This window comes from Bactrocera tryoni, chromosome 3 (genome assembly GCF_016617805.1).
Source record: "Bactrocera tryoni isolate S06 chromosome 3, CSIRO_BtryS06_freeze2, whole genome shotgun sequence".
Taxonomy (NCBI): domain Eukaryota; kingdom Metazoa; phylum Arthropoda; class Insecta; order Diptera; family Tephritidae; genus Bactrocera; species Bactrocera tryoni.
Window position 1 is genome coordinate 34,193,601 of NC_052501.1, and position 14,756 is coordinate 34,208,356.

General features: G+C 34.4%; 1 protein-coding gene across 2 annotated transcripts; it reads right to left on the reverse strand.

Annotated features, from left to right (window-relative positions):
• Window positions 1-974: 974 nt before the first annotated feature.
• LOC120770251 (phosphatidylinositol 4-phosphate 5-kinase type-1 alpha) lies at window positions 975-14,296 on the reverse strand. Of its 2 annotated transcripts, XM_040097552.1 has the most exons (16): window positions 13,924-14,296; window positions 13,316-13,344; window positions 13,105-13,257; window positions 12,828-13,025; window positions 12,534-12,676; window positions 11,931-12,458; window positions 9,409-9,501; window positions 9,215-9,347; window positions 6,864-6,951; window positions 6,726-6,788; window positions 6,561-6,641; window positions 6,202-6,504; window positions 4,974-5,142; window positions 2,654-2,826; window positions 2,497-2,589; window positions 975-2,424 (listed from the first exon to the last, which is right to left on the reverse strand). In XM_040097552.1, exons 1-16 carry the CDS (start codon window positions 14,015-14,017, stop codon window positions 2,420-2,422), a joined length of 2,346 nt encoding a protein of 781 aa, XP_039953486.1. In that variant the 5' UTR covers window positions 14,018-14,296; the 3' UTR covers window positions 975-2,419. The 2 variants fall into 2 exon arrangements, with proteins under 2 accessions (XP_039953486.1, XP_039953487.1); XM_040097553.1 differs by lacking the exons at window positions 975-2,424; window positions 2,497-2,589 and having other exon boundaries at window positions 2,688-2,788.
• Between the last annotated feature and the right edge of the window lie 460 nt (window positions 14,297-14,756).

Below are 14,756 nucleotides of genomic sequence, written 5' to 3' on the forward strand. Positions count from 1 at the left end.
AGACGGCCAATCATGTGCAGTTATGAAATCAGGAATATTGATTTTATCCATGTTGGTGGTTTTTGCCTTTTGTGATAGAGCATAATTTTACTGAAAGATCCAATGCTCTCCATCGGAAATAAAATTGCTTAACAGCTTTGCTACGCCTTCTAAAATATCCTACTAATACTCTTTTGCCCCAGTTTTAACCCTTTTACATTTTTTTTTAGTTTTTGTAGGTCATTGCGCAGACTTTGTTGTTTTGCTTATTAAAAACTTCTTCAACAGTGACCATGTTTTTATCTGTAAAAAAGAAGCTATCAGGACCGTTGACCCCGTGCCACTGAAAAAGCCGTCTGTTGAGCCTAACTTACTTCAAGCGCAATGTCAGAAGATGATTGGTTGGCTGGGAGGCCCATTACATCCATTTATCTTCACATTATATTCTTTTTTTCTGAGGGGATTTCTGTGAATGCGTTCGCGAACAGTTTTTATGGTTTAATGGGTTCGCACCACGCGGGGACGACCACTTCCCTTTCTTTCATCAACTGCAGACGCTTGTGAAACCCCATCAATAGAACAAACTTTTTGAATTACATTATTATGTTTTTTGAGAAGCTGATAAATTTCACTTATGCTTTTTCCAAACCTATCTAAATCAATCACGGCAATACGATTATAACAGAAATTTTATACGGCACTTTTTTCTGAAAATTTCTCTTCACTTACTTTTAAAGTGAAATGATGAAAACCCTAAGTATACATACATACATATGTTATATTAAATATAACTGGAGTCGTGGGGTTGTCACTTTCAGGGGGTTACATGTTAAATTAGCGAAATGCTAGAATTGGACTAATGCAGAGCGCAATACGGTTATGGTTATGAACGAATCCACTTAGAGTAATTCTAAATGCTGAACTTTAGTTTGGATTCATTTTACTTTAATAAGATAATTAAACATTTTCAAACTCTTAATAATAAATATTTATAATTTAGGCATATATGTACATACATCTTTGTAAATACTTATATATTTGTAACAATAGCTAATTTATTAAGTATTAAGTAGGATATTTTAACGCAATAATGAATTCGACAATTTTTGTATACACATTGATAAGTCAATTAAAAGAAATACAATACTTGTACAATGCTTGTATAATGAACTTTAAGTTATTGATCATAATGTATTCATTAACCTTTCCATTTTTTGGGCATGCATTAAGTTTGTTTGTATGTATGTATTGCTCGTTTAATGTACGCTTTATTCATATGTATGTATGTTTTGTTACCTTTAGAGAATCCAAAATAGTTAAATATATATATAATGTTTAAACAGGATATACATATGTATGATCAAGTATATATAGAATTTTAAGCTGTTAACTGAATTTAGTTTTGTAGGTATTTAGCATATTGTTTTCTTAGATATTATGACTATATTGTATGATATATATATACATTTACATATAGTATATATGAACTACATATATGTGAAGATTTTGATGTATTTATGTACATACATATTTGTTTAAACAATTCTGTATAAGAGCATTACATTTGTGAATGTACATACATACATATGTATACCTATCCATCATAGCAATACAAATATCGGTTAAGTTACTAGTTAACTAACCAATAACTCAAGCAGAAATTTCTGTTAAAGTTTCTATGAGTTCCTTAAGGTCATATTAACAAAAACAACCGAAACTCTTGTGTATTTGGATCGTTCATGCCGTCCTTACGGATATGTTGTATGGTGTTTATATGTTAGTTTACATGCTAACTCTTTCAATGAAATGGAGTCTCAATTGTGGAGATTTATTGGGATATGCATCTACATATGTATGCATGTACACACAAACGAATTGCTCTAATACAAAATCAGTTCAATGTTATTGCATTTCCATTTATCTATACATTAGAGGCGGTTGCTTACTTTTCAAGAGGAAAGGGCAGAGTAGACAAATTGATAAAAAATAATAGTGCGGAAGATTAGGGGAGTTACGCAAGATGTAGCACATATGGACTTACCAACGGGTAATAAGTATTAGTGTCTTTATTATTTGTGTGTATATGCGTTTTAAACATTTTAACCCTATCCGCGTCAGTTCACAATTTGTATTATATATTTGTATTTAGGATTTTAGCATATATTTATATATGTGTGTGTAAGTTTGTATGTAGTACTGCTATGAACTTATTTTGTAATCACTGGCATCCTTGAAGTGTAAGGTTGGTAAACCTTAATAATAATATTTATAAGACTTCAAATACTCATTGCGTATGTTCTTTAAAGAATTGGTTAGCTCTTTAAGTACAAATCTACATAAGCACTTCTGTTGGTATACAATCCCACGCGCGAGTGTTGTTTCTCCTTGTGGTTATTTGTCACAAATGTAAAAGTCCTTCAGTCCAGAATTACTTATTTAGTTAATCTGAAGGTAATGGATGGAAAAGGTATAGTAATTTATATAAAGTATGATTAATGTGAGTATGTGTAAACTAACATCGAATCATTTCCGATGAAAGGGAGTTTAGTGTGTCTTCCACAGTTGCTTTATGTCGGTCAATTTTTGATGTGTTAATTGGGGAGAAGTTCTCTGTCAAGAAATTGAAAGCAAATATCAACAGAAATATTCATCTAACTTAGTGTATGTCGCTTACCAATATCACCACTGGAGCTGGAATCTGTAAAGCTTGGGGTTCCTTCTGTCCAAGTCGGTGTTGACCCCTCTCCAGAAGCTGGTGGTGTCCACGCCAATCCTCCACGAGATCCATATTGACTACTGGATGAAGTATCTACAGCCAAATATGTGTCTAAGTGTATTTCAGAAATGCTAAAATTGTACATAAAATAAATGATGTTGTAAAGGTGCGCTTTCGTATGAGCTTTCTAAAACTAACCAAAAAAATGAAGTGCGAAATAATATAATGCACATCACTATATGAAAAAAATTTACTATTTTACAACAAAACATATGTATGTATTTTGAAAAACTACTGAAATAATTGTCCGATGTCCGACTAAAGTTAAAAAGTTTCTCTAACCCACGTCTTTTCTCCAAAGCCAATGATCTCCGATGGTACTTTTTCATAAAAATACGACCCTGCATTTGCAGCAATATACAGTATTATATGTATGAATAAATAAATAGGAAGAGAGGCAGGGCTCAGCACCTAAGATACCCATGAAGCCAATTTATTATATTGTATATATTACATAGTTTACAAGTCAACAATGAAAGAATGTATGACTTTACGGCCTTAAAAATATTAATTTGTTAACGTATTGGCCTTCAGAAATTTGGCATAACACTTCTAAAGTCACTGCTCTATGTCAAGGTTATTTTTTCAGTTAGGAATAATGTTTTATCAAAACACGATTGCTGGAGAAAGGTTAGAAGAAATCATGAAATTTCGAAAGTATTCTTGTTAAGGTTAGTAATCTAAGGTAAAGTTAGAGAATTTTCGTTTGTGGCGGGATAGACAAAAATCATTTTTATTGCTAATGAAATTTGTCCTCATTTGTATACGGAAAAAGAATCAAATCAACACAGATTTTTCAACCAAGAAATTATGTTTAAAAGAAATTTTATAATTAATGTTTGGTAAAATATCATATATTCGCAATTACGTGCATTGTTTTTTATGTTTTCGATGGACCAATTTCCAACCTTGTCTAATTTCAACAAAATTTCTACAGTGCAATTAATTCTGGTGATTGCGCAAACCAACAGATCATTTTAACTCCATTGTCCGAAGAATAATTTTTTGCTAGACCACAAGGAATTTTGAGGTATTATCTTGCTGATATATCCATTTGAAACGTATTTACAACTTAGTAAAAGGTAGTATGATCTCTTCAATTATTTGCACGTAAAAGTATTTGCCCACATTTACTTTAATAGAAAATATTGGCCCATTCCAGGCCAAGAAATACACGTCTACACTATAATGCATTTACCTGCAGGTTTTAAATCGCTGATTATATAAGCAAATTTTTAAAAAGTCTTAGAAAGTTCTTCCCAATATTTCCCACTAAATTGGTTGTGTTTTCGTTCGACTAAGACACTCTTTGCCACTTTTCGAACAACCTTCGTGAGATTTTGCGAACAATAAGTCTTGGTTTCTATAGGTCCCTAAGTCCGGATTCCGACTTATTGACATGATCTGCAATAAAAATTTGTTTAACTAAGAGTCTGCGCCGAATAGTAAGAGAAAACTATTGCAAATTTAGTCAGGCGTTGATATTATTTTCCTAGGTTCAACATATGTGACCTGGTCTACGGAAAGGGGGCTTAGGTGTCAAAAAAAAGGAGAACAATTAATGAGATAACGAGAAACTGACGATTATTTTTAACAGCTTTTCCCAGAAAACTTGTTTTCGCACGTTAGCTCCCTTTTCGTAGACCAGGTCACACATATTTCTGTCGTTTTACAAGACTCTCCTGCCCTGGAATGCGGTTTGGTTGGCTGAAAAGGTGAAATAATTTCAGCTATTTTACGCTGACTATTTTCTTTCGCTTCGCAATTTTTGAGTAATTTTATGATCCTTATTTGTAAAATGCTTTGCTAGATACGTGCAACAGTTCCATAAAAATTAATTTCTTTTTATAAAATTGCAAAATTGAAATATACGGAAATATACAAACATTGTATATTTTGTTGCTGAAAATAATTACTACATTGCTCCATGCGCTACGGCGGGTGTATGTGTCTTTATGTTTATTTATTTTACCGTTTATTTTGAGAGTTTTGTCTAAAGCAGTCAATAGTTCTCATACAAGAGTCTCAAAGAACTTAACTACATACATTTACACTTGCAAAAATTACGCTATTAAATATGTATTTTGACCGTAACTGTTTATATAACTCATAGTAATTCGTCAGTAATTATGTAAATGCAATCATAGTGATAATAATAAAAATTTTGCATTCAAAATTAAACTAGTGCAAGAATAACTATGATTTTTATTAAGATTACCTGACAATATCGTCCTTTTGAGAGCCCCGATACGCTGGACCGACATTCATTTTACGCTCGTGAGAGTATTGTGATTTTCTACCAAAGGACGAACTATTTCTATTCGAACTGTCTTCAGAAATATCATCAAACGCGGGTGGAGGCGTTGAACTGCAAGAAGGTGTTGAGCCTAGCGATACATGAAAACAATGCATTAATCAATGGAAATTAAACCGGGTTGGGAGATAGGAGTCGATAAAAGGGTACAACGCAATGAGCCGATTTGCATGGATTGGGAATGGAAAGGAGGAGTGAACAAGCAAGTAATGTAAAACTATTTGTGTTTGTATTTATGTATGAGAGCCTCCAATGATTTGCCTTGCATTGCAGTTTTAACGAGTTTTTTTCTTGTTTGTTTCTTCTTTGTCGTTTTGATTCTGCATATTGGACGGAATAGCGGGCGGTGGTCGAGATTTACGCGACTTAAACTTTGATTCTATTTCCTTCCTAACTTCTACAAATGCATTAACCGACTGCAGTAGATTTTCGTCCTGTTCAACCTCGAACCGGTCATCACGAAGAGCCATATCAGCGTATTGAAATATTTTTCTATGCTTGTTACTATTTTGTTGAGATCGACGATAACTTTTCGGGTTTTCCGTGGGACGTGGGAATGGCATTTCTGGTGGATCTGGCTCAATAGGCGGAAAATTGTAAACAATCGAGCCAATCGACGGTCGTCCAGATCGCGACATTATACTGTTTTGGCGCTGAAGCACGTCTACGCGATGAAGTAAATTATACCGATATGACCTATGCGAACGTACCTCCGATCGAGCTGTGGAGTATGTAGATTTTATTGAATCGCTGGGTGCGATTGAACGACATATTGTACGGTTTTTCGTTGGTGAATTCACTGTTTCTGGACTGAGGGGCCGCGATGTCTTGCGAGTTGTAGCTTGTGAGTTTAATTTAGGCGGAGGTGGTAAAGGAGGCGGCAAATCAATGTCAAACAAATCGTGTAACTCCAGCCAATCTTGTACATTACTCGGTGAACGTCGCTCACCGAATCGTGGCAGTGGTTTCTCCATAACTTGCAAGGTGTTGTTTGCTTTAGGTGGTTTTTCTTCTGTGGTTTTTATTGTTTTAAATGTTGTTGCTATTGTTGGTGAGGAGCTCTTGACGGAATGGTTCACTATGTCTGTTTGTATGGTATTCTTTTTGTTGTTGCTGCCGATGGAATATCTACCTGTATTGGAAACACCGCGTGCGACTTCGTTATGACCATCACTCTTCTTCCGCCGGGGTGAACCTCTTGGTGGCACAGGTGGAGGGACCTTAGACTTTGATGCACCACTGCCCGCATGTTGAATAGATAATCGAGGACCAAGCATTGGAACAACGGGAGTTGTGGAAGCGAACGATGTGGTCGATGTGGGTACATCAGTACCAGAAGACTTCAGTCCACCTGACGGCTTACTGGATTGTGTGTGCGCCTTAATGCCGGAAGTGTTCGATGGATACGCTGGGCGATGTTCGACGGCGCATTCCGCTATGTGAAAAAGTTTGTATAAGTTATTTTGTCACGGATTACATGGATTTACTTACAGCGATTTTCACTCTCATTTTCAATAGAACGCTGTATTGCTTTCGATAAACTTTTCCTTTTTGAAGGAGAGTGCTTGAGTGCTGCAATTTTTTAAAAGCATAAACATATAAATGCTCGTATATGCCTTGCTTACATTTTTAAGTAAAATGATTCAAGAAACTTACCGATATAACTGGTTACCAAAGTACGAAACTTTCTATGATTTCCTTTAATTTCCGGTAAATCCACTTTGATCGCAGAAAAAAATTTGCAATTTTATTTTTTATGTACATTCTTCAACGAATATTTTAAAAATAACTTACACGAAGGTATTTTTCGAAATACGGTTTTGGCCATAAAGGTTTGGAATCTTTGAGCATAAAATGATGGCCGGCACACTGATACAGTGTCCTAAAATTAAAAGCAAGTACAATAAATTATAGAGCGCTTAATATGTTCTAAAGTCGGCTTTGGTATAATTTACTTGCTACTCCTCGTTAGTATTGGATTCGTTTCATCAAGCAAATTAAATATACCGTCTTTTTAGGGATTCAATCCAGAATTGTTTAAAATACTCAATAATCCAACTCAAAGTTTTAAATAAAGAAAAACAGAAAAAAACGACTGCACCGAAGCTATAATACCCTTCATGGGTAAAATTTTGACAGTTGAAGTTCAAAACAAAGGCAATCGTGTTGTTGTAATACTTGCTTTGTTATTTAAATTATTAAATATATTCGTAAAATGAACTAAATGAAAAGCATATTATTTGCTTGCTAATAACAATTACCAAAAGCTGGCAATCGTATTATCTTGAAGAAAAAGGTCTTGTGAATATACAATCATTCCCATAATGTTACAGAAGCTAAAAGAACCTAGGGTTCTAAAGCCAGTAAAACATTAGGTCATCATCCAACTATCTTAAGTCCCGCGAAACTTAAAAAGAATCAAACACACAATAGCTCAAAAGATTTTAAGGCCCTTAAGCTTCTCATCCTTCATGTTGATGGTTCTGGAAATGCTTTTGGTTATCGAATGCACTACATGCACACTTAAAAGGACGATCAACAGAAACCGCTCTGCACAAAGTGATAAATGCTATTGAAAAGTCACTACGTCACAAACAATACACAAAGGCGGCCTTTCTTGGCATAGAAGGAGCCTTCAACAATATAGAAATAAGCACGCCTATTGTTCTCTGTCACATGGCGGCAGAGGCAAGGACACGATTGATGATTAGATAACAAAGAGCAAATAAAGCGCCTACTAAACTTGCAAAAGAATACTTGCAGGTTACTGGGGCCTTAAACCAAATATTGTTAGGTAGATGTATACGGCCGTCATTCTGACATACGGTAACCACCTCTAAAGTAACACTATAATATCATGAAACTAACAGGAGTACAAAGAGCAGCCTGTGCAGGGGTTACCGATGTTATAAGGTCATGACCGACTGATGCACTCAATACACTTCTGTTTTAGCTGCTTATTGACTCACTCTACTAAAATAATACAGGAATTTAGAGATTGAAATAGGTAAGATTATGGACATAGCGCCATCCTGAACCAGCTAAACATAAGTAATATATATGATATATTCTCACAAAGGTTAGATTTCAATATCCACTTCCGGGAGAGAATACCCTCTAGACGTTAGTGGAGCAGAGGTTTGGTAGAAGAGGATGATGGTAGTCTCTACCTATACTGATGGGACCAAAATGGACTGAGGAGTAGGTGCGGGTGTATACTCCGATTATCTCAAAACCTCTCTCTCTATTCGACTACCAAACTCGTCCATCATTTGCCAAGCGGAAGTACTAGGTATAGAGAGGGCCTATGGTGCTCCATTCAATAACTACGAGAGGATACAGAGAGCAACTATATACATAGATAGCCAAGCAGCATTGCTGTCGTTGTCGACGAAACTAATTAATTCCACCGTAGTTAGCAATTACAGAAAGGCTTTAAGCTTCCGGGCGAATAAACTCCACCAGTTATTAATATGGGTTCCCGGTCACAGGGACATTTTCGGTAATGAAAAATCAGACGAGTTGGCTAAAAAAAAAGCCTCTTTAAATGAAGCCGAAGCGGAGTTAATACCATTTCCGCTGGGAACGATCAAAAGAGATCTTTATACTCACTATAAATAAATAGCACACGCAGATGGAAATCAATAATCAATTGCAAGTTAACGAAGCAGATATGGTTCAAATATGATAAGACTAGAACCAAGGACTTACTATATAGGTACGGGAATAGTATTTTTAGGCTTACAGCAACTATAGCGGGGCAATGGCCTTTTGGAGAATACGCTCTAAAAATGCGTCTGCCCTATAACAATATTTGCCGTAGCTGCATGCTGGAAGTTAATAAGAAAACGCTTTCTCTGTAAGTGTCCAGCTCTCAAACTAGACACAGAATATTTGGTAGCAAAATTTGAGAGTGGTGGCTATAGCGGTCTGAATAAGCAGCTGCTTAGGGCGAAAAGGACGCGTTCAATGTTTCATGCTTTCAAACTTCGAGGCAAACTTAATATTCCCGGTTCAGTGTATAAAAACAAAGGATTAAGTGAAACGATGTTGTTATTTGACAATGACTAATTTTACAAATGCTAAGAAAGCTTTTTTGATGCGCTTACCCATTAGATGTGTGATTTGTTATGTTAAATTCTTACCCCATCGTGTATAATACTCTTGAAAGTATGCTCAAGTTTCTTCTTCAATCTGTAAGACTGTAATATATCAATTATACCGATGTAGAGAAGGAGACGTTCGCCTTTTTCACTTCTGGCAGGAATTCCACCAGGTCTAGCAAATGAGAAAAATAATAATATAGCCGGGACATTAAAATAAAAGTAATCAAACTTACGGAACATCGTCTTCATCGTCTATAGGCTCGCTCTCGGCTTGAATGCTTTCCATTGCAGTAGAATGCGCCACTAAACGTTGCCGATTTGCTGATCTAAACAAATAAAAAAAAAATTTATATGTAATCGTTGCAACCATTGTTATCTACATGTGTGTGTTTGTAGTATAATAATAGGTTGTCAAAAAAGTCTTGCGGTATTTTCGCTAGTTGGCGCTGAAAGCGCGTAGTTCTAGTTTTATTCGTCGTATCGGGTCATGCTATACCTTTTTGGAAAGCTCATTTCACGCGCTAACACGTGTTTGATTGATTGTCGTTTCTTTTAAGTCGTTCGTGAGTTATAGCGTCGCAAACATGGAGCAAAATAAAGAGAAAATACGCCATATTTTACAGTACTACTACGATAAAGGCAAAAATGCATCTCAAGCCGTCAATAAAATTTGTGCAGTTTATGGACCCGATACAGTTTCCATTTCCATCGCACAACGATGGTTTCAACGTTTTCGTTCTGGTGTAGAGGTGGTCGAAGATGCGCCACGCTCCGAAAGGCCTGTCGTCGAAAATTGCGAAAAAATCGCTGAATCGGTCGAAAGAGACCGGCATAGTAGCAGCCGTAGCATCGGTCAAGAGCTGGGCATGAGTCATCAAAAATTCATTTCAGTTTCAAAATAAAAAAAAAAAAAAATTCAATACAAATACCGCAAGACTTTTTTGACAACCCAATATATTATTTAATGCATTTTTTTTAATAGCCGTAATTAAATATCATTTAAATCTTTTGAAATTCACAGAATTAAGTTTTGTGTCCATCATTTTTAGTTTATAGTTTTCAAATTTGAAAATAAAATTTTCTACCTTAAATCTGTTGTTTAATTCCTAACCGAAAGCATTTTACTTGTTCTTTATATCTTTTATGAAGAAAATAACGCTTGCAAAACTTCTGAATGATATCTCAAATCAAGTCTTATTTTATGAGCAAACAAGGTTCGATTTTTGTTTTAAAAAAATTCAGAAAAATCGGGTATGCGGTCAATTTTTTTTCTTGAACGTTGCATTTGGTCTTACATTCAAATCCTTTTATGCATGTATTCATTTTTAATTTATTATTTAAGAACGGGAATTCTGTTAGAACATTAGATTCGCGGAATCAAATTGTATTGAAGAAGATATCAAAAATTTTAGAAAATGGTTCGGTTCGGATCGAAATGAAAAATACCAATAAAACATTTAATTGACATAATATACGACGTGCTTAAAGATGCAAACCTTTAACGGAAGTTGATAATCATGTACAGAAAAATGAAAACCGTAGTAAAGAATCTGTTCTATAGAATGCACGATTCGAAGCAGGTACAGATACATACATACATACAATTGAATATTTTTCTTTCAAAAGTGCAAGTTTAATAACGAATGTCAGCTCATTGAGAAAATCTTGTGAAATTCTTAATCCAGCTTATAGTCGCGCTTAATTTTCAATGAAAAAATAGTTTTTTAATACGCTTTTATTAGCTTCACTTATATGTATGTATGTACACATGTATGTTTTTAAGTGATATATTTTTAGCTTGGTATTCTAGTAAAATAAAAGCGGAAAAAAATTGAAATGTGAAGCCACTAATTTGAGTATTTCAGCTTCCGCTTATTAAGATCCCATGTTTCAGAATTCATTATACGATTAAGCAAAAGATTTGGAAAAAAATTGCATTAGTAATTTCAAATGTAACTCTAAAATGCGATGTTCATTGGAATCAATACTTGAACAATCGAATAAAAATGAAACTTTACCAAATAGAAAAACGATCATAGTCATGATTCACTGTTTTGACACTATTAAACGCCTTTCAAACATATTTAAAAATTTCTGCAAAATTATGCCGAGATATAGTTAAAGAATTTAGGCGAAATTGTTCCAGCTGCTCCTGTAACTCAAGTGCCAACCGAAAAAGAACTTTCAACCTTAAAATTTGTTATTTCTCGGACTTAAGAGCTGGTATAGACGAAGAATTATTAGAAGACATTCATTTCAATACTGATTAATCAAGAAAATCGTATAGTTAGAAATCGGTAGAATTAATGCACAATTTTCCCAACAAAAATGAAAATCAATGAAATTCACTCCATGGAGTCTGTCTTTAGCAGATTGCTATATTGATCTCATGTATGCCACTTCTTCAAGTACAAATTCAACTTCATATTGGGATTTGATCTCATTTTTGTAATAATGACATTTTAATATATTTTAGATGAATTTGATGTAAATTATAAAGGCTTTTAATAAAATAAAGTAAACTAATTGAACCGGACCAAATCGCGATTTAGAGATACTCATAAGCCGGTCCTTGAATCGGTACAAGTATTTTCTGAGTGGTTCGAACGACCGAACCGAACCGATTCGATTTTTGTAGTGGTTGTAGCCCTGATTTCTAACATAAAGTATTCAACAAAATTTGCAAATGCATACAACTTTCATAATTGAAGGTAATCCCACGCCTATGTGCATAAAGTTTATTTGGTCAACTTACTTATTCCGATTCATGCTCACTGATGATTCCCTGTCGCGACCTTCCGATCCCCCGGCGGCTTCTCCATCCCCATCTGGATTGTCTTCAAAATCGGAATCCTCAGCTATGGGAGCTTTTGATTTTTTACTTTCACTTTTCTTTTCTTTGCTCGCCTGATCCAAATTATGTACTCCAACTAAAAGCGAATAGTCCATAATCTTGAATGATTCCAGCACTGTACAGTCGCGTTGAATTGTTTTGATGAGTGCGCTGTATGTTTCGGCTTCTAAAAACAAACCATTTGGATGATGCTCCATAAAATCAAGATCTTTATAAGTCGGCGATTTTTTTGAACGTTCCCCTTTTGAAGCTTTTCTCTTGAATGTCGATCCCTTTAAATCATATTTCAAATGCATTTTAACTGATGAGGGCAAGAGATTGTTCATAACAACCAATCGAATGTTTTTACTAGTACTTGTCTGTAGGCAGTAAAGACCAAAAAATTTTGGCAACAATGTACGCGGATTTTGATTCAAATTCATGTAGTATCTATTGCATATATAGTAAAGATAAATAGGATAAGACTTTGTATAGAGACCTTTGTTTATGTTACAGTGGTTTTACCCAGGCAAAAGCTTTTGCAAAAACTCTCCTTCTTTGTGTTGAACAGTTTTAATTATGAATTCATCATCAGCCGTCAAATAAAAGATCGAACCAGAAGCACCAGGGTTGGATAACTCTCTCAACGGTGCTGAGCACATGGACATCTAAATTTTTGGAATGGTATTTAATATATTATTATTAATAATACGAGTATTGTGCCTAAAGGAGTGACTATAAAGTTCGACTTTCGAATATAGGACTTAAATATATATGCATAATATAATTATAAAACTAAATTAATATAAATCTTCTCACCATAAAATCATCCGGTTGTATTCCAAACAAATCCCTAAAATACCGAAATGCAATAGGCGCATAAATTTTATATCTGAATTCACTGTAGTGGTGGGCTGGCGTAAGGCTTGATCCTTCTGGGGGGAAAGTAATACTTTCAATTTCGAAAAAGTCCATCATTAGAAGATCACGTTTCGGTTTAGATGCCAGGCTTCCGACCTGAATAAAATTTTTCATTTAACTACGTTTCAATAAATATTTGCAGCCAAATATTCCCGCCATTCAAAGCAATGCTTACCGTATGTTGAATGCCCAACTGGATGGAGCCCATTATCTGGCTAGTTTGAATTTTTTTATAGGTGATCTCCCCGCCTTCTCCAACGCGCCGATGACCAATCTTGCGCTCCTTATCCCCTTTGTTTCCATATCGAGATTGGCGGTGTTGATTAATCTAGAGCAACAACATTTCAAAACTTTGTTTCTTAAATTAGATAAGAATATGTACTTACATCTGAACTTGAAGATTGAATATTTTGATCTGCGAATATAAAACAGTTTTTTAAATGCTTTCAAGTATTTTATCACAGTGTTTAATGTTGTGAACACAACGTTCATATATATGCATATTAATGTGTGTATATTGACTTAATGTTTGTAAAGCAATTTGTCATTATTAAAACCGAAATTTCATTAAAATGTGTATCTGCGACAATAACTTTCACCTTGATAAAAAGAATTTTCCACAAATAGATATGGGCTTGACTATATTCCGATTTATTTGATTTCTTGTTCATCGTATTCATGTGTTTCAAGGTACCAAAAACTCTCATTGATTTTTTATGCCATTCCAAGATATTAAATTTGCTAGTCGTACATTCTCGCTTACTTTTAGATTATCGCACTTTTTTTATATATAATATCTGATGATAAATTCTCTAAATGAATATATTCGTTTTGCAATTTTAGATATTTCTGCTTAAAATCACCGAATTCCTATTAATACGCCCGTGTGTAACACACAACCATAAAAATGCATACATAAGTACATTGAAAAGTATTTCGTAAGCACCCCTAGGGTGCATGTGTAAAACTTATAATGCTGGAATGTAAAAATTACCATCTTTAATAAAATTTGAATTGTCTGCCGTTTTAGTATTGGACGTGGTTGATTGATCCTGATCAAAGGAGTTGATAGCATCTCCAGAAGCCATTTGACCGATGTCGTTGGTTGAGTTACTTTCACCAGGCACAAACTGAACGGGTACGAGGAGACGTTCATTTCATCTCTTGGCCTTGTGCACTTTGCCAAACCCTTCAGTTTTGCCTATAACTCCTACCAAGTATTCTAACTTTTTTTTTCAGATCATTAACTATGTTAGTCCATATGAATATTTTACTTTTTTCAGCAGAGAGACAGTCACTTTGAATTTATAAAACTTTAGTTAACGCTTTTACTATAAATGTGCCATCCGTTGGAAGCTTAAAAACTGTCTACTTACATACTTTTAGGCAGAAAGAACAAACTTCCATAGTGACGGCTGGAAGTGCAAAAAAACCCCGATTGTTGCTCATGTCGCAAGACATCTACAATTCCTCAACTGAATTAAATGAAAGTATTAGATAATAGAGTTGCCATATTATTCATATACAATTGGTTGGTCAACTTAAATGTGTTTATGCATTTATTTTGTTTCTATTTTTTGTTTGAGCATAATATTTTTTTTTTTTCATTATTTTTTTTATTTAACTTTTAATCTAATGCTCAGAACAATTATTGGTGTTTGTGAATTACAATTTTTGAATTACAGAACATCTTAATTTCTCAGCTTTTTTGCAAAACTTAAGAATTGCCTTTGAAGAAAATGTTGATAAAGTGCTGTGTGAGTTTTCTTAGTTGAACAAAAATACATTAGTTTTAAAGCCAATATTTTTCAAAATATTTAAAGTTTA

What these genes read in the sequence shown, in the direction of transcription:
- LOC120770251 (XM_040097552.1), bottom strand. Translation starts at nt 14,017, where the DNA reads ATGGCTTCTGGAGATGCTATCAACTCCTTTGATCAGGATCAATCAACC. An exon ending in GACGATGAAGACGATGTTCC is followed by an intron (nt 9,348 to 9,408) that starts GTAAGTTTGATT and finishes CTCATTTGCTAG; the next exon opens with ACCTGGTGGAATTCCTGCCA. An exon ending in AAATGAGAGTGAAAATCGCT is followed by an intron (nt 6,505 to 6,560) that starts GTAAGTAAATCC and finishes TTTTTCACATAG; the next exon opens with CGGAATGCGCCGTCGAACAT.